The sequence below is a fragment of the Sturnira hondurensis genome, unplaced genomic scaffold (assembly GCF_014824575.4).
Source record: "Sturnira hondurensis isolate 20B ecotype Veracruz unplaced genomic scaffold, ASM1482457v3 Scaffold0006496, whole genome shotgun sequence".
NCBI lineage: Eukaryota > Metazoa > Chordata > Mammalia > Chiroptera > Phyllostomidae > Sturnira > Sturnira hondurensis.
The window spans coordinates 4,529,849-4,549,187 of NW_028079127.1; the positions used below are offsets into that span (position 1 = coordinate 4,529,849).

Genomic DNA, 19,339 nt, shown 5'->3' on the forward strand with positions numbered 1-19,339 from the left:
GAAAAATCCCCAAATATTTGGGAACTATGTAACATACTTCTAAACAATCCATGGGTCAAAGAAGAAATCAAGAGGTAATATACAAAGTCTTTTGAACTGAATAACAATGAAAACACAACATACCAAAATTTGGGGGTTGCCATTAAATCCCTTAAGCAGAAGTTTATAGCACAAAAAGCAATAAATAAATGTCTCAAATCAATGATCTCAGCCTCCCCTTAAGAAAGGCACAGATACAGATGCATCTAAACACAGGAAAGGATGCTCAGTATCATTTATTTTTAGGAAAATAAAAATTACAGTGAGGTATCATACACACCACTACAATGGCTAATGCCAAAAACCCAGATCAAACCAAGTATTGAAGAAGATGTGGAGCAACTGAATTCCCATAGAACTACAAGTTTCTTAGAAATTTAAAACATAATTCTATCATATGACCCAGCAATTCTACTTATAAACATGTACCCCCACAAAATGAAAGCATATGTCCACACAAAGACTGTATGTACATGAATGTTCATAGCAGCCTTTTTTATGATCATCAAAATCTAGAACAACTCAAATACCTATCAATAGTAAATGGATATTCAAATTGTGGCATATCCATATATTTGAATACCACTTAATCAACAAATAGAGAGGGACTATTGCTACACATTGCAATAGTTATGAATCTCAAAATAATTATCTGAAGGGAAATAGCCATAGGAAAATTTAAAAAATACATACTATGATTCCATCTCCATAAAACTACAAAATAAAAATAATTTGTAGTGCCAGAAACAGATGGCCAGGTAAGGCAAGAGGGTAGGATCACAAAAGGACACACAGACACTTTGGTGCCTTCCATGTTTGCTACCTTCACTATAGTTACAGTCACAGAGGTATACACGCGTGTCAAACATAAGTGGCACACTTAAATATATGCATTTATTGTATGTGAATTAAACTTGAATAAAGCTGTTAATTTTTAAAGTACAATACAGAGTAAAAAAAATGATGCTCAAAAAAAGTGCCTGGTTCCATCTAATGTCTGATATATGGCAACCCCGATTATTTGTTTTGAGTTCTCAGCTGGGACTAGAGGTAGGTAAGATATGATTCCTGTCCTTAAGGACCCCTCAGTAGGACTGGAGAGAAAAACAAGTGAAGAGATTAGAAGAAACATTTTTTGAGTGTCACTAAATTAATTTGTAGATGATAGATGAATAGGGACTTAATATCCAAACAGAATTGGAATATTCATAATAAAAGGAAGAAAAAAATAAATCTTTTCCCTTCCTCTTTTTCTCTAGGACCGAGTAGAGAATTCTTTAAGCTATTTAATTCAGCATTCATCTCATGGTCTTTTTATGTTCAGAGGGCTCTGAAGTCAGCTTGTGAGTAGCCTCATGTGTCATGTGGAGGAATCTGAACTCTATTCTATGGGCCCTGGCACTCCACCATCTGCCAACAACCTGCTCCAGCAGAGGTGAGCAGGTAACGAGAGAAAAGGCACAGGAGTATGTTGGAACACAAATGCATGTGGCAGACAGTGTGCACTGCCTCATCCTTGGAAAGCACTGTATATGTGAGAGACAAAAGATGCCTGCAGGAGACACCTGCTCCTTGCCATTTAAATTATTCACCCTCTTTGATCACAGAATCCTTTTCCCACAAACACCTATGAATTAGCACAACATGTGCTCCCAAACACAATTTGGAGATTGCTGCAGGAAGCCTGGCCAGTGCTTCCCCTGCCCACCTCCCAGGATAAACCTGCCAATAGCCTACTGCAGGCTGAAAGGAGCAGGCATGTGCCTCAGAGAAAGAGTGTGTACCCCCATGGGACTCATAATAGGTGCAGGAAAAGGTGGGGCCATGAAACAAGGGGTACTGACACTCCACAGCTGTGGCTGGTGAAGGAGGATCACAACTTTCTGAAGCCACAAAAGACTGAGGTGGTTATAAATGCCTCTCCCTCCATGTGTAGGCAATTAAACAAGCAGCATCAAGGTGAGGAAGCAACAGGTAGATGCTATAATGGAAGCCTTCACCCAGCACCTCCTCTGTGGCTGAGCCCCTCCCATGGGAGTCTCTCAGGACCTTAGAATTGCTGGGACAGAAAGGAGGTTCAGCTCTTACTTACAGGCTGATCAGGCAGTCAGGTGCTTGTGTCAGTCCCCAGCACAGCAGAGTGAGTACCTCTAATGGGGGAAATGAAGAAAGACCTCTGGGCAGAGACAATGTTTAGCAGACTCTTGCAGGAAAGGTATGTCCTTGACAATCAAAGATTCATGAAAGGCATCCCAGGCATAAAAGGAAATCCTGGCAAAGGCTCAGAGTCAGGAGTGGAGAATAAATACAGGAAACAGCAAGTCACCCATTGCTTGCTGAGATGACCCATGAGTTAGTGAGCAGAAGGCTGAGAAGTAAATTAACATGCACAGATTTGGTCAGGGCCACCTTGGAATGGGCTTGAGGCAGGTACATGATGAGGGATTTTCTCTATTGGCTGAAGAGGCAACAAGAAGGATGGGACACAGGCCCTAAAATTGGAGCACTGAGTGAGAACCACATTGAGGCACATGATACAAATAGAAATGCACTGAGCTGGAGGTGGTCATAAGGCCTCTAAGCAGCTGAGTCAAGAAGGCATCTGGATCTCTGGGTCTAAAGCTCAGAGGCAGGGTCTGGAATGGACATGGGATGTGGGGTCATCAACATATGCTGGAAACAGGGCAAGGATTCAGAGGGGCCTGTCAGCTTTGCTTCCTCCATCCCTAGAATCCCCTACCCCTTGGGCCCCTGCTGAGCCACAGATCATAACTCAGAGCTTCACTTGCTAGAAAACCTAGGCACCTCATGAGTTATACACGTGCGTCTGCAATGTTTATTAATAAGCAATTTAAACGATTTCCATCAAAGTGTAATTTGGTTCCATGTTTGGAAGGAGTAGACTAACAATGCAAGGTGTCCAACAACAAAGAGCTTCAAGTCTGCATCATGGTTGGCTATAGAAGTAGCTGGAAGTTATACAGATATTCCATAAAATAATTTACTCCAAAAAGTTCCCAGGAGGCCAGACCATGAGATACATGTCTCCTGCCTGGATGCAGAGACTCACAGAAGGCTGTTCCTCTCTTTGTACAGATTCCACCCAGCCCTGAGCACATCTGGGAATCAACGAGCCAGAGAGAGGACTGGCTTACCTGGTATCTGCTGAAGGCCACCCAGGTGGAGAGGCAGCACTCCAACGTAGATGATAATGAAGTTCCAGAAGCAACCTAGCTCAGCCAAAGTCAAAGCTGGCTGGTCCTGAACTGGCAGCTTCTGATGAATGACCCAGATGGTCCCCACCATCCCTGAGACTCTAGTCTTAATTACTACTGCTGTCTTCTCTAGGATGCCAACTGGAAAGTGTTTATCAAAGCAACCTGTGCTACCCTGTGTACACCAGTCTGACTTCAAGCAAACCTTTTAAAAAATCTACATTTTGCATGGGGCATTGGGGATTCTGGCCCCCTTGACAAATGGTTCATTTTGCTTCCCTCAAGTTCTTTCGAATCTTCCACCTTCCCCCAAGCTAAAATGTAACATAATCAATAAAAATATAGTTTATACCCCAAAGCACTTCTGTTTGCCATCCCCAAAAGTGGAGTCCAGAGACCCAAAGAAACTATCAGTGAGGCTCACAGACTCACCAGCCTTTGTACGAATCCAATTTTCCCTTCTCCAAATGAAGCAGGCCTGTCATATGCAACACCAATATTCACTAGTGAAGGGAGGCATTATAAGAAAACCACTGCATAAAGAAAATAAACAAAAACACGTGCCCTTGAGTGTTTATCTTGAATCCAGGGAAATACATTAAGCAAGACAAATAGAGAGAAGAAAACTGTAGGACAGATCCTGTAAGGACTGAGGCAGGCAGAGCTGGGGACCCACTGCAGGTCTCTTTGGGAGAAAACATAAGAGGCCTAGATCTCAGCTCCTCTGGGAAACTGAATTTCCTTTAGTTCTGGAAGCAAAACGATGGAGCCCCAGTACAGCTGCTGAATCTTAGAGCCACCAAGTGCCTGCATGTGACTCTTCTTTTCCCACCTTATTTTATAGCCAGCAACTGTCCTAAGAGTAACAAGACTGTTGTGTTCAATGGGGCCATGTTATGACAGGAAACAGTCATTGTGAATATAGCTGGCTCCTAAGGACAAGTCTATGTACAATTTAGAGAACACCTCCATCATTAGCCAGAGTCCACACAGGAGTTGTCGGGATCCGTGGGTCCAAGCTTTGCAAGAGACCCCCTTGCAGACCAGGAATGTCCTGATGTGTCCCTGTCAGAGTGCATACCTGAGACTCACTGACTGGCCTTACTGAATTAGACCCTGGCCACCAGTTAAGGATCTTTGCCAAGGCCATGTGCATGATGGTGCCACTTGGTAAAAGGTTTCAGAGCCAGAAAGTCATCATATAGAATACCAAGATGCACCATTTAATAGCTATATGATCTTGAACATGTGATTTAACCTCTTGAGCTTCCCTTTTCCCATCTGTAAAATAGGGGTGATAATAACTTCAGGGTTGTTGATAAACACTAAGGATTGTTGATAAACACTAAGGATGGTAACAAGTGTAGTAAAGTGCCTGGCGTATACAATAGATGATCAAGCAATGGTAGCTGCTATCCCTTTATTCCTAAAGAGGAAAGGCCTCCCAATAGAAAAGGAAGCCCCAAAAGAGGGAAGTCTCTTTTGGAGAACACACTCAGCCCAGGGTGTGCTGGCCCAGGGTGCACTGCTGATGGGTGAGGCACAGATATTCTCTTGGGTGAGCCTGCTCCAGGGTGACTCTGATAGGTGTGCCTTCACCTGATTCCTCCTGATGTCATGAAATAAACCCTGGGTTCTAGTGCCCCAGCAATGCCCTGGGGGTGTATTACACAGGCCAGTCTAAAATGATCCCCAGCCCTGAAGAGGGGATCAAGAAGGACAGAGGGCCCTGGGGGTGAGTTGAGATGTAGGGAGGAGAAAAGAAAACAGGCTAGAAACATGAAAACAGCACTTTTGAAGACTGGCAAACAAACACTGGCTGTCCATTTTGGAGGAGTCACAAAAAAAGTAAAGCCAGCAGCAGGTATTTGCCTTAAGGGACACATGCAACATAGCCATTCTCCAGAACAAAGAAAACTGGACTTTGAAGAACCTGTAAAGAAGCTTGTAAAACCCAGAGGATCAAAACTTCCTGAAGACCAAGGAGGACTCTATAGGCTCTTAATAATGGGGTGGTGGCTGTCTCATCCCTTTTCCTAATTATCAGCACAGCCATCAACCACTTAAGGTCAATGTACAGGTATTGCACACGTCTCCAACTGGCCCACTGGGACATGGAGCTAACAAGACATAAATATATGGAGGAAATCCATGACAAGTAGACCTTGCAAGCAGCTACTATCTGAGATACCTGTGAAATTATTAAAATAAGCTTCCCCAAACTAGTCTAGCCATATTAGCACTGAGCTAAAGAAGAAACACCCGTCATAAACAAATAAATTACTCCCACAATAAACTTTGCATCTTCTAGGATGAGGCCATTAGAAACTGATCAGTTAATTTAGAAGCACCCGAAGCCAAGGCCCTGATGAAAGCAGGCACCAGAAAACATCTTCTGAAGTTAGCTCTGTTAATAGCCTGCAAGGCACTCAGGCTGCCGGGGTCACTGCTTCTGAATGAATGTGGGAGAAGAGGAGATTCCTCGGTAAAGCTAGGGCGTGGTTACAGGACATACTTGTGCCATGCCTGCAGCATGGAGGAGGCCTGGATGTAATTAGTGAGAACTGACCAAGCCACCATGGAACTTTGGTGTTGCCATTCCTCCCAGGGTCAAACCAGAGGGGTGGACAGTCAATGGGAGAGATCTCACCCCCACCAGATGCACAGGGAACACACACACATATATACAGTCATACACCCATACACTCACAATGTGCACATGAATGCACACTCTCACACACTCACATACATATGCACACACTTATCCATACACACTCACACATATGTTTCTACACACATGCATGCTTACACACATACTCTTACATATATGTACTCACACAGAATCACAAAACACACACAACTTTAACCTACTTCATGAAATGCAACCTGTCTCCTCATTTTTCCCCATCCCCTCTGTACCCCATTTTCTAACCTACCCTACTCTCTCCAGACCCTGACCTGACTGCCTCCACTCACTCTGCACACCAAACACCTGATACAACTTCTCTTTGACTTCAGATTTCCTTGTGGACTCAAGTCTAGATTCTTTCACTGATTCACACCCGCTTCAGGTAAGCATCTTGCCTGGTCAAGTCCTAACTCTCTAACATCTTATTTGAGCACAGTGGATGCCTGGAATCACTCCAGCACCTCAAGTCAGAATTGGACCTGAAATGATCACTCCAAGCTTTCTCAAGGGGCAGGGCTCAGGGAAGGCCATGCCCCTTGCCATTCTGCTCTCTTACCTCATTGACAAAGACCCAGTGGCTGTCCTTGGAAGCCAGGTTGGTCTCAACGGCCTGCAGAGAGAAAAAGAAAAGGAACATGAACAGAAGCAAGCCAGAAGCTGGCAGATACACAGGATGACTATTGAGACAGGGTTTGATAAACATTGTTCTTGGAGAATTTTTTCTTCACAAAACATACCACCCCCCTGGGGCCATCTCTGGCTGCCTGAGCTACAAGACAAGTCATTTGAACACAGACATCTGATTCCAGCTATTCTTCAGAGCTTTCACACACCAACCCTGAGCAAGATTAGAAGTTCCAGTTCCTGTGGGCATCACAGGGCCCCAGGATGGGCACCTCTCCCCTCTCAGAGAATGCCTGCAAACTCCTTTCTTGAGGAGCACTTAGGGGACGTGTCATCATTGCTCAAGGCAAGAGTATCAGAAATCTGGAAGAGGGGGTTACAGCAGCTTTCTAGCCACCTGAATGAAACCCAGGAAGACAACAGCTCACAGCTGAGACCCTGAGCTGCCTTCAATTCTTTAGGACCCAGAGAACTGGCTCTTTCTATCTTGAGCAGTAACCCTACCCCTATCATTCTCTCTCATAGTACATTGTTCTATTTCTTTATAGTACCTGCCACCCCTGTACTTGAATAGTTATCAGTTTACTTATTTCTTATTGTCTATCTCCTCCACCATGTGGGGGTCTCCATGAGGTCAGGGGCCATGTCTGTTTTGGTCACAGTTATGTCCCAGAAACTTAACCATAATTAGCACAGATTAGGTGTTCCATAAGTGTTATTGAATGTGTAAATGATGTATTGGAGGGCAAGGTGGATAGGAACCAGTAACTTATATTGTTTCTCAGATATTTTTGAGCCTTTTTTGAAAGAAGTAGAAAGTGTTGGGAACCACCTTGCCTGGTTTGAGAAGCTGTAAGGCCCCATGGCTAAGGTAAGTAAAGAGACCTTGGGACCATGAGCCACTAAGGAGATAAAGCTTATCTTCCTGGTAGGGGTGCCACCTCTGCTCCCTTTTACTTCGCCCTGCTTGGCCCCAAGCGAATGACTGGTTAGCCAATGCCAGGTAAGACTCCTCAAGGGAAGGATGACCTAAAACAGGCACGGTCATGAAAGGGCCCTCAGGGAAGGACTTGGGGGCTATAGAAAGAGGGGCTGATGGACCCTTGCCCATCAGCTTTGACATAGCTTAGTCCTCATTCTGTCTGGGAGAAATCTTCTACTCTCTTGGCTGCCTTACTTAAGCCTGAAACAATGCCAGAGGGTGGTGCAGCCCTGGGCAAGAATGGGCGGTTCCCTGGAGTGATCAGGTCTAAGAAAGAATGCATAAAATCCTATGAAACCTGCTTTGCTAAGAATGTCCTCAATTTTCTGGTTAGGGTCCAAGTGTGATATCAGTTTATTTCCCAAAGTTTTATGGCCCTTTAGCTAACTAACCCTGACTCAGAATAAGCCCTCACAGTTCTTTGAATGTTATCTATTGTTTGATCATTACTGCCTGACAATGATGAATGAAGAAATGCTTGTGGTAATGCTCCCAGAAAAGCAATAAAAGCTTGTTCAGGCAAGAGTCGAGGTGCTCGCTCACTCAGGGAGTGGCCATGCTGTCCCTTTTTCTCAACAGGACTTCTGCAGTCCATGTAAATTTGTTCATAGCATCCACAACATATGGACCCTGCTGGACAGAGTCTGCATCAGAAAAAACTAATAGCTTTCAAGCATGCTCCCATAAAAATACTCATTTTGCATGTGCAAAGCACTTGCTTAGCTCCAAGCACTGAGCCAGGCTATCTATGAACCTGGCAAAGAGCTTTCAGATCATAGCCCTCTTTCATTTTTATTTTTTTATACTTTTGTAATTTTATTACTCTTTTTATTTGAAAAAATACAGAAAAATAAAAATGTTCAATAATATCCCATAACTCTGTCCCATTTTTAAATGTGCTAAAGTAGTAAAAATGTCCCATTATTCCCCCAAATTCACCCCCTACAGATCATTTGAGATGTTTCCATCCAGAAATATTTAGTCCCATCTGCAAGTACTATCTACATATACATATCAGACAGATTTTTTTATTAAAATAGGACCATGAAATACACATTAGGATATAGCTATCATTTTTTATTTATTGATGTATCAAGAATAGTTTTCCTTATCAATATGTATAGATCTGACTCATCCTTCTCAACAGATGAGGAACTGAGAGGTAAAGAGCCTGCCTCCCCAGTGACCAGCCATAGGTGAGACCCATTATTACACAGCACTGTTCTTACATGGGGTTCTTTTAGAACCTCACTTACATAAGCAATGGACAAGTTTGAGGACCAACACAATCAGCATATGGAAATAAGAGCCTAGGGAGTGTCCAGGGCAGCTCTAGCATCACATATCTTTACACCAACAGTTGTCCCAGGAGGCTCTCCTGAGCCATTTCAGGATGAAGAGTACAGACTCCCTCTCCAGCCTGTGAAATGAGGATGCCAGCCCCTGTGAAGACAAGTAGAGACGAGTCTATACTAGCCCGGGCACCTCATGGGGTGATATCCCAAAGACACTCTCTCACTCTATGCCTCACTCTATAAATCGGTAAACCAAGCCCTCTCCACAGAAGCTAGGAGGACTTCAGATGCTTATAAGGGATGATAAAGGAAAAGCACCTTAGGGGAGAGTCGTGGCCACCCAGCCCACAGCCTCTCTCCTCTCAACAGGCAGACTTTCATGAGTATCTTCAGGAGCTCGGAGGCCCAGGGAAGGGTGGGTGGGGAAGGAAGACCTGAGAACACTCTGAAGCACCCTGCTGGGCTCCTGTCTGCCTCATTCCTAACCCCTCGGCACCTCCTTAATGCTCACAGGAGGACACCAGTCACATACCCATCAAATCTGCACATGACACAGAGCTGTGAGGAGACCATAATATCTCAGAGAGCCAGGACACTGAACTGAATCTGAAAAGAGATGTGGTTTAACAAGGCTGATCTGAATGTTCTACACTTGTGTCCAGGAGCAGAAGGGTAAATAGGGAGATGAGACTTGAAAGCAATAGTGTTGAATAAAGGCCCATTGAATGCAAAAAGCTACAGGTCCATCCTGCACCCTAAGGGGTTGGCTACTGGGCTTGAAGGAGAACACTGCAAACTGGAATTGATCATGGAGTGGAATGGGTAAATCAATGGCCAGTTAAAGTGATCGGAGAAGCTTAGAGGCCAATTCAGTATAAGTTTCTCTAAACACATAAAGAACTGTCATATGCAAGAGAGATTGGAATTACTCTTTGCAGCCTTTGAAAGTTGATATAGGACGAAGGCCTCCAGTAATCAGGGAGGCAGATATCAGCTCAATGTAAGAGAGAACTTTCTGACTTTCCAAGTCATCCAAGATGGAATGGGCTGCCTCAGGAGTAGTGCAGTCTCATGGGAAGTGCCTAAGTGGAAGGCGAACAGCAGTGCCCTGAAAGGTTTTAAATATCGGCATGGAGGTTGGTCATTGGTGAGGGCTAAGGCTCCATCATGCACTGACATTCTGCAGCAGTGCTTCTCCAGTCTGGCTGCATGTAGGTTGCTCTACAAATCTGGTCACTAGCTTCCTGGGTATAATCTGAAACCAGCCTGTATAGGCAGAGGACAGGAAGAGACTGGAGAAGAGGGAAGATCACTCCAGACTGGTAGATGGCAGATTTAATAAGCAAGGGAAACTTATAAGGCTTGTATTGGATGGCTGAAGGACAGTTTTCTACACCTGCCCTCCAGAATCTTAAAAGTTTATTTAGAGGTCTTAACTGGATTGTTATGCACATAGGGGCCTTAACTGGGTTCAGTCATGTGAGTCTCATCATCACTTTGCTATCGCGAGGTCACGTCCTAGGGCATCTTCTAGCACTGGGGAGGCAAGCAGAACATACGTTCCAAGCACAGGAGAAAGAGTGGGAAGCCTGGGTTTAGCTCACAGTTCAAACCAACAGTTACATCTTCTGGATGACCTTCCCCAACAATCTAAGGCACAGGTAGCAAACACAAAGCCCACGGCCCAAATACAGCCCCCCACCTTGTTTTATCTGGCCCAGCACCTTATTTCTACCCAGCGGCAGGGCCAAGCTCTCGCTTAACTGTTAAGGAGTAGTTACATTTATACAGTCCTAAAATTACATTCCGCCCGTTGAAGGCAACTGCGAGGATGATGTGGTAAAAATGAGTTTGTCAGCCCTGATGTAAAGGCTTCCTAGAGAGCTTTTTAAAATGTGGACACCTCAGCCCCAGTCCTAGGAATCCTACATCACTGAAATGGTGATCCTGCGATGTTTCAGAGCCCCAACCATCTCTCTCGACCTTCAAGACTGGGAGCCCTGCTCCCGAATGTGTAGAGAATCTGAAGATGTGGGTGTACTTGTGCAGGTGACAGAGCTCCTCTGTACATCCCCATACAGAACCAGCAACACAGAGACCTGACTTAGTTGTGGACACTTGCCAGTTGTGAACAGGTGGGAGCCCTGGCTAATCTAAGGAATCTTCCCACCTAGTCTCAGGCTCATGCACAGAGAATATTGATGAAGAGAATTGATCAGAAAACTCCGCTGGACAACTGACCAACTTTTCTGTCCTACTTTTTCTCACCAGTTAAGCACCAGCTAATTTGTTAAGCCTCTTTTCCCCATGTGGAGATAAATAGCACTTGGCTGCAGCTTTTCCCAGAGGGTGGAACTCACACAGAAGCTAAAATGGATGGTGAGAAAAAGCTACTGCAGATTAAGCAGGAATACCTCTCACTCCCTTCCTAATTACCTGAGAGCTGCCAGCTCTGTGGGAAGAGCCCAGTGGGCAGTGTCCCTTCCAGGACCAAATTCCCCTTCGAAGTATGGTTGTTTCCCTGTTTCTCCTCAACCATGAGGCACTCAGAGGCCAACACTTCCTTTTCCTCTCAGAGTGAGCAAGTTAAAGAGGAAGCAGGTAGGCAGAACCTGTCAAATCCCAGTCTGGCCATTGCTTAGCTGAGTGTTCCCAGGTGAGCCATTCCACCTTTCGCAGCAGCAGTTCCTTGCCTCAAAGGCGGTCCAATGCCAGCAGTGCTATCACTGCTCTGCCCCTTTCTCTCAATTCCCACTAGGATCCTTGAGCACACTGGCTTCTATGTGCTTATCCCTGATGGCAGACACCCCTGGTCAGGCTGCCAGAGCCTGCCTGGCATTCATGGTGCCCAGAAAGCTACAACCCTAACCAAGCACTGAGGGCATCACACACACAAATCCCAGCTATCCTGTTCCCAAAGGGGACAGCTCTGTGTGCAAGCTTAGCAGTTTCCAGAATCCCTCTGTAGGACAACCCGAAACTGCTTCCTTGACCTTGTTCACTCCCTGGCTTCCCTCTTGTCCCTGTTGCATATCTGTACCCCCTGCTGTCTTCCTTTCATCCTGTGGGTTACTTCTTAATAAATTCTCACTTCCAAATCTGCTTCTGCAACCTAGTGTGGTACAAGCACCTCCCATCTTGGGGTTATTGTGAGAACTAGATGAAATTAAATATAAAACTTCTAGCATTATAGATGAACAGTTAACATGAAGGTCCTCCCGTTCCTTCCACTCACATCTCCTACCTGGTTAGCATTTGATGGTCTCTTTTGAATGTATAGAAGTGCATAATCTCTTGTTTCTTCCTCCCTTTGACAGACTAGGCCTGCCACACACTAGTATGAGCCTATTTCACTTTTGCTTGGCCTAAAGGAATAGTAAATGGAGTAGAAAAAAAGCCTCCACGTGGAAGCCTTCCAGCCACATTACTGAGGATTTATTTTACAAACAGCGAATGCCACCAATTATTCATGTATGTGTTAATTCTAGGCCACTTATCTAGGCACCTTCCCTCCCAACACTGGGAGCCTTGAGATAACAGAAGGCTTGTTGACAGGACCTTTTTAAAACCCAAGCCCTAACACTTCAGAACTCCCTTCCCCAACCCAACCCCCACGGTGGAGCCCAGGGTCTGACATTTTCTCAAGGGCAGATATGGAGCTAAGTTTAAAGACCCACTGCTATTTTACCAACAACATGCTACTTAGGAACAATGTCCTCTGTGCCTTGTCACCCTCTGAAGCATGAGGGAATGTGATGCCCCACCTTCCACTTGCAGGAAAGGGGAATAACTGGCTGCAAGGCTATGGTTGACTTGAGGAGCCTGTTTACAAGTAAATAAGAAAAGCAACAACCATGGAGCCTGAGTTTCAGAGGTTATGCCAGTATCACCAGAAAACCAGGGTTACCACTGATCTATTTCATACCACTCCAGGTCTCAGAGACTGCCTTCTTAAGAAAAAAAAAAAGAACTCAAGATTCTAGTGCAGCTAATTCTGTTCACTTCAGCCTTATCTCCAGAACCTCCTGGGCTGTTGCTTTCACAGGAAAACTGACCTAATGTTCTCCCCAATTCTGTGGCTCCTACTTCTGAGGCTATCATACTCCTAGGTCCCACTGGGGAATCTTGAACTCTATGCAAATCTCTTTTCCAGATTTGTCTCCCAAAACCTTCCTAGAATACAGCCTCTCTTAAGCAAGTATGGGTTATCTCTATCCACCTCAACTATTACTCTGGAAGCTGTACAGCTTCCAAACCCATCTCTGGGAGTGTAAAGAAGGCTCTTTTGCTGAGGAAGATCTGAGCCTGCCACCCAGGAGTTCAGAGAAGGTGCTGGCAGGAAAATAGGCTGCAGGTGAGGGTTAGTCCAGGATGGTGCAATCATTGGCACTGAACAGGTCCAACCCCAGACCCTGAGCTAAGCCCTCTGTACATGATACTTCACTGGGCCCTCACAACAGCCACAGATTTGAGCCTATAGTTGTAAAAATTTGCCCAAAGTCACCCTGCAGATTAGTGCAATAAGGCAGCACAATGCAGCCCTTCAGAGGCAAAGCCCATGCACTTACTAATGCTTCACGCCAATGTGGAGCTGAGAGAAGACAAACTCACATTCTGCATTTTTGGTAAATAGTTAATGCAAAACAGTAAGGGCTGAGTTGGAAAGCAATGTAGGCAGTGGTGAGGCCTGGACAGTGGACCTAGGGAGCCCCAAATGCTTCTGTAAAGTCAGATCCTGGATTCTGGGGTCAGATCCTGCCACTGCCCTCCAACCCCTATGAACCCCTAGGTCAGTTGGTCCTCTGGTTGCTGAAAGATTTCTGTACATGTAGGGCAGTCTTCAGTCCCTCCATAAGAGGGACCCAGTTCCTCAAGGGCTAAGGCCTGGTCTAGTTATCACACAGACCCTAGCCCAACACAGCACCATGCAGAGAGTGAACTTCAAAAGATGTCTAAGGAATGAACAAGTGGGTGGATTAACACTCCCACATATTTCCCACATTGATGCACACAGCATCAGTGATGCTGAGTATGAGAAAGGCCAGGGAAATAAACAGGAAGCTCCACCCAGTGAAACGGGATACTGACATACAGGCAGTCTTGCTGTGCACAATACCGTATTTACCAAAACCCATGCATATGGGACTGTGTCCTCGCTTTGCACAGCTTCAGTATGCACTTGCTTTTCAGTTAACACTATGTCATGCAAAGTAAGTACTGCCTGTATTTGAAAATAGCACTCTTTCCTTTCCTACACATCTGAGAGAATTTGAAGATGAAACAAAGTGAACTTGAAAGGTAGATGAATGCAAGATATTATGACCTTTTGGAAGCTGATAAAAAACATGGTCAAATTTTAGAGCTTTTCTATCAGAATGTAATAATTGTTTCTTCATTTGTGCTGAATGCTGAACCTCCTGATACCAGTTCCCGTATATCCCTCTTAACAACAATGCAAGTTCTGGACTAGTTTGGTCAGTTGATGGCATTTAAAAAAGTATTACCATAACTGGAGAGAGAGTGTTCACCATTAGATTTTTCTTACATTGACTTTGATCTCAGAGACACTATTATGTTGCTATAAAGAAAAGAAAGTATAATTAATTAAATGCATATAAAAATCTGATAGATCTGAACAATTTCTAACCAATCATTAGAACTCCCTAGCCTTAGTCCTAACTATTTACCAAATTTAAGATAAACAGCTCTTCCAAACTGCCTTCCACTTTGTGCAGAGGGCAGAAGTTCCCACTCAGAGCCTCTGGGGAAGGAAGATTCATCACACATCATTTGTGGATCCTTCAGATGAAATAGAGACAGGTTTCAGGGCCGTGCAGAAGGTGCAATTTACTGTAATAAAAAGTGAGAATATGCTACATGTGAACAATTTATGAAGAAACATTGATATAGGCAGAAAAATGAAATGGAGTCTGCTCACAGGCACGAGCCATTTAATGAGATCAACTCAGAGAAGTGCAGCCAGGCAGTGCCAATGATATCACCTGATGGATACCTGGATTTTAACCAATGGTTGATAATTTCCCTGCCACCTGGAGGGCACAGAGGCCAAATAAGTCTCGCTGTGTTCTCACTCTTCCAGACACTTAGGCTGTGTCCTGACAGAAGGCTACAGGAGCCGGTTTCTCTATCCCATCTTGTCTCACGCAGGAGAAATGCATTCCTGGCCCTTGGCTCCATGGATGCTACCACACAATCCCTTTTGAAGATCATAATACATAATAAAACAAATCACTTCTGAGCCTATTTGCACCCTGCTCTGGTTTGGCAAGAGCAGCCACCAACCTCTGCAGTGGGCTGTGAACAATCTGGAGGATGACATGGTCTTCCATGGATGAGGACCTTGGGTCATGGATGTGAGGTGGCTGTGCTACAGCTATTTCTCATACACTCTGCTGTTCAGCTCCAGCTTCAAGTGATTTTCAGATATAAGCAAAGCAAGTCCAAAACTGATCAGAAATGTTTTCTTATCCTTCCCATCAGTATTTGCACATATATCCTGGAGCTTGAGAAGGAACTGCCTGCATCCAAAGACTGGCTCTGGGGAGCCACAGCATCAGAAGCTGCTGAAGGAGGGGGTGGGCACCATTTAGGGCAGAAAAGTCCCTCCCAGCACTTCTGGGTCACACAAGGCTCCACAGGCCTGCCTCCATCTGTGGCTGTCAGCCCAAAGACCCAGACCCACAGTGAGATGTCCCTTGGGGGAACTACACTGCCTAGGCTGCTCAATTAAAGCATCAGCAGCATTCAAGGTTAACATTGCAACCCCCTCAAATCATCAAAACCAGGCAAGCCACGGCTCCACATAGATCTAATTCCTTTCTTCAACCTAAATTCTTTTTAAAAGATGGAAGCATCTGAATTATTTTTAAAGCAATAAAGTTGAAAGGAGCAATTCTTTACCTAGCTGATAAGAGCTGCTGGGTATAATTTGTATTCTTTTTATGAGTCTGGCTCTTTAGAAAATGGAATAGAAAGAAAAATATCTTCTTTTCAACTCTAGAGACAAGAGTTAGAGGAGTTTCCTGGCTCAGTAATTGTCAGGAAAGGAGTCCCTGATGTGTGACATGGGAAAGCAGGGAAGTACCCTGTGCTGGAGGACCAGGGAGGGGAAGGGGGCGATGCATAGAGGCTCACCTGCGTGCTCAGCTTGGGACTCTGGATTCACTGAAAATGACCAACAGAGGCCATGGCTGGAGCTCTGAGGTCTTGGATAATAAGGAGGAAAAATATTGCAAACTCGGTGAAATAGGAAGAGAGAGAAAGAAACTTTAGAATCCACAGTATAAATTGTCTTATAGCCTTTAAGATGTCTTCCCTCCTAGTGCAATGAAAAGCCTTTATGTAGTTGGAATGCAGACCTGAGGGTTGCCAGCAGCTGAATTTTTTCCCAAAGTCCTCTGGGCTCAATAGCAAAGCAATGTCACCCTAAATTCAGCTGCTGGGAGGGGAAGAAGCAGAAGCCCAACACTCATGTGCTTTGTGCTCAGGGCATGACCCACCTGCCCACTCTTCATCCCTATGGGCCTGCCTCCACCTGTGGCTGGCCTAGAAAGGCCCTACCTATGGATAGTATTGCTGGGCAAGAAACCTGTGAATAAAGGACTTTCAGGATCAGTACCTTCCATGGAAAGAGCAGTAAGACAACTCACTACCAACCACATCTTATAACAGGTGTTGCAAGCTGTCCCACCAGGAGGAGGCTCACTGGGGGTCTCAGCCCCTCCCCTACATCCACTTAGCACAGACTTGATGCTTCTTGACTCTCCTCTCTAGCACTAGGTTGGCTGTAGCCCAGGGGTAAGGCAAGTTCTGATTAGTGCCAGTACAGCTGTACAGAGCCACTAAAATAAATCTTTGGGCTGGAAAAGAACCCAGCCCCATAGGCCACAGAGAAATTTACCATGTCTATAAGAGCAAGGCATGAGGAAGGCCCAAGGAAGAATGGCAGGCTTCTCTGACTCATCTACTTTGAAAATTATGGGATTAAAAAGTCAAAGAAGCAGGTCTCACACTCAGGAAAAGCCATGAGCAGGTAGGATGGAGACAAAAGCAGGACCCACTCACCTATTTAATAAGCATGTCATGGTCTCCTACAAGGTGCTGAGTATTATGCACAAAGCAGAACATGGAGGTAAGGCAATCTTGGGCCCTGTCCTTCAGTAAATCCAGCCTACGAGGAGAGAGAGGCCCATACAGAGAGAATTCTACTGGTTAAAGGGAGAAAGTGCAGTGACAGTGATGTGCTTAGCAAATCAGGAGCCAGACACCAACTGTTCTGGAGAGTAGAAGTCCCCATGTTGGGGATGGTTAGTAGTGAGACAGTAGGGTCTCCCAGTCTAATGTAACAGAATGTGTAAGCTTGGAGGTGAGACAGGGCATCAGGTTGGGGAATGGTGGATGAGTAACAGCATGTGAATAAGGATTTGGTTCTATTAGATGGCAAAAACAATTATAATCAAAATCAACCATGAAGATTTCATATTGTCGTAAGAAATGGATAAAGTATAGCACGGAAAATATAATTTGTGTAAAGAGCCCCATATCTGTTCCTCTAATTCTTATTAATCAATGTTTCTCTATGGCCCTCAGTTAGAACTTCATTTTCTCCTCTGAGTATATGGAATAAATATACTCAAATATCTGGCTCCCTATCCTGTCACGATAGGTCACTGTTCTATTCAGTCAGACCAGACAGCTTTGGGGCCTCTTCCCGCCTTGCAAGTTAAAGTAGAAAGTGCATGGTCATATCTGCCTTCTGCATTTTTATTCCCATCCTGAAGAATCACAAAGGACACTAACACTCATGTCCTCAGGATCTTATAGGCTGAATTCTGGCCCCTCCAAATTCATAACTTGAAGTCCTAACCCTCAATACCTGACCATGTGACTGTATTTAGAGCTAAGGTTTATAAATAGGTGTTAAGTTAAAATGAGGCCATTAAAGTAGACTTACTCCAATGTGACTGTTGTTGGGAGAGTGAGAGACACTAGAGATGTACGGTCACAGAGAAAATGCCATGTAAGGGCACACAGAGACAACACCATCTATAAGCCAAGGAGAAAGCCCTCCAAAAAAAAAAAAACACAAATCAATCCTGCCAACACCTTGATCTTGAATTTCTAGCCCCCAGAACTATGAAACTGTGAATTTCTATTGTTTAACCCAACCAATCTATGGAAACTCAAGTATTTTAATACAGAATATGCTAAAGGTTCTGTTAAAAAAAAAGAGCCCTCACCAGTGTGGTTCAGTTGGTAGAGCATCATCTTATAAACTAAAAGGTTGCGGGTTTGATTGCTGGTCAGAGCACATGCCTCGCTTGTGGCTTTAGTCCCAGTCAGGGTGTGTAAGAGAGACGAGAGGCAAGTTTTGATTGATGCTTTTCTCTCACATGAATGTTTTCCTCTCTCCTATGTAAATGGATTAAATGCCCCAATCAAAAGACATAGAATAGCTGAATGGATAAGAAAGCATGACCCACACATATGCTGCCTACAGGAGACCCACCTCAGGACAAAAGACCATCACAGACTAAAAGTGAAAGGCTGGAAACAAATTTTCCAAGCAAATGGACAAGAAAAAAAAGCCGGAGTAGCAATTCTAATATCAGACAAAATAGACTTCAAAAAAAGGGCCATAAAGAGAGACCCAGAAGGTCACTTCATAATACTCAAGGGAAGAATCCACCAAGAAGACATTAACATCATAAATTTATATGCACCCAACATAGGAGCACCCAAATATATAAGAAAAATCCTAGAAGACTTCAAGAAAGATATTGACAGCAACACAATTATAGTAGGGGATTTTAACACCCCACTGTCAAAAATGGACAGATCTTCCAAACAAAATATCAACAAAGATATAGCAGCATTAAACGACACTCTAGAAGAAATGGACTTGACTGATATATATAGAGCGCTTCATCCCAAAGAAGCTAAATACACATTCTTTTCAAATGCACATGGAACATTTTCAAAGATAGACCACATGATAGGACACAAAATGAGCCTCAACAAATTCAAGAAAATTGAAATCATACCAAGCATTTTCTCTGACCACAAGGGACTGAAATTAGAAACCAACCCCAAAGGAAAAAACCCAAAACACCCAAAATCATGGAGACTGAATGGTATGCTATTAAACAACGAATGGGTCAAGATTGAAATTAGGGAAGAAATCAAAAAGTTTCTGGAAACAAATGAAAATGAACTCACAACAACCCAAAACTTATGGGACACGGCCAAGGCAGTCCTGAGAGGGAAGTTCATAGCAATACAGGCTTACCTAAAGAAAATAGAAACATTTCAAACAAACAACCTAACCCGACGCCTGCAAGAACTCGAAGAACAACAACAAAGACAGCCCAGAGCAAGTACAAGGAAGGAAATAACCAAGATCAGAGCAGAATTAAATGACATAGAGACCAAAAGCACAATTATAAGGATCAATGAATCCAAGAGTTGGTTTTTT

General features: G+C 44.3%; 1 protein-coding gene across 1 annotated transcript in view; it reads right to left on the bottom strand.

The window, feature by feature from the left end:
- Positions 1-19,339, bottom strand: part of GRID1 (glutamate ionotropic receptor delta type subunit 1) — a 722,282-nt gene that overhangs the window by 287,000 nt on the left and 415,943 nt on the right. Inside the window, exon 5 of the mRNA XM_037049370.1 lies at positions 6,500-6,553. Coding sequence (XP_036905265.1) covers positions 6,500-6,553 — 54 coding nt within the window. The remainder of the gene's footprint in view (positions 1-6,499; positions 6,554-19,339) is intronic.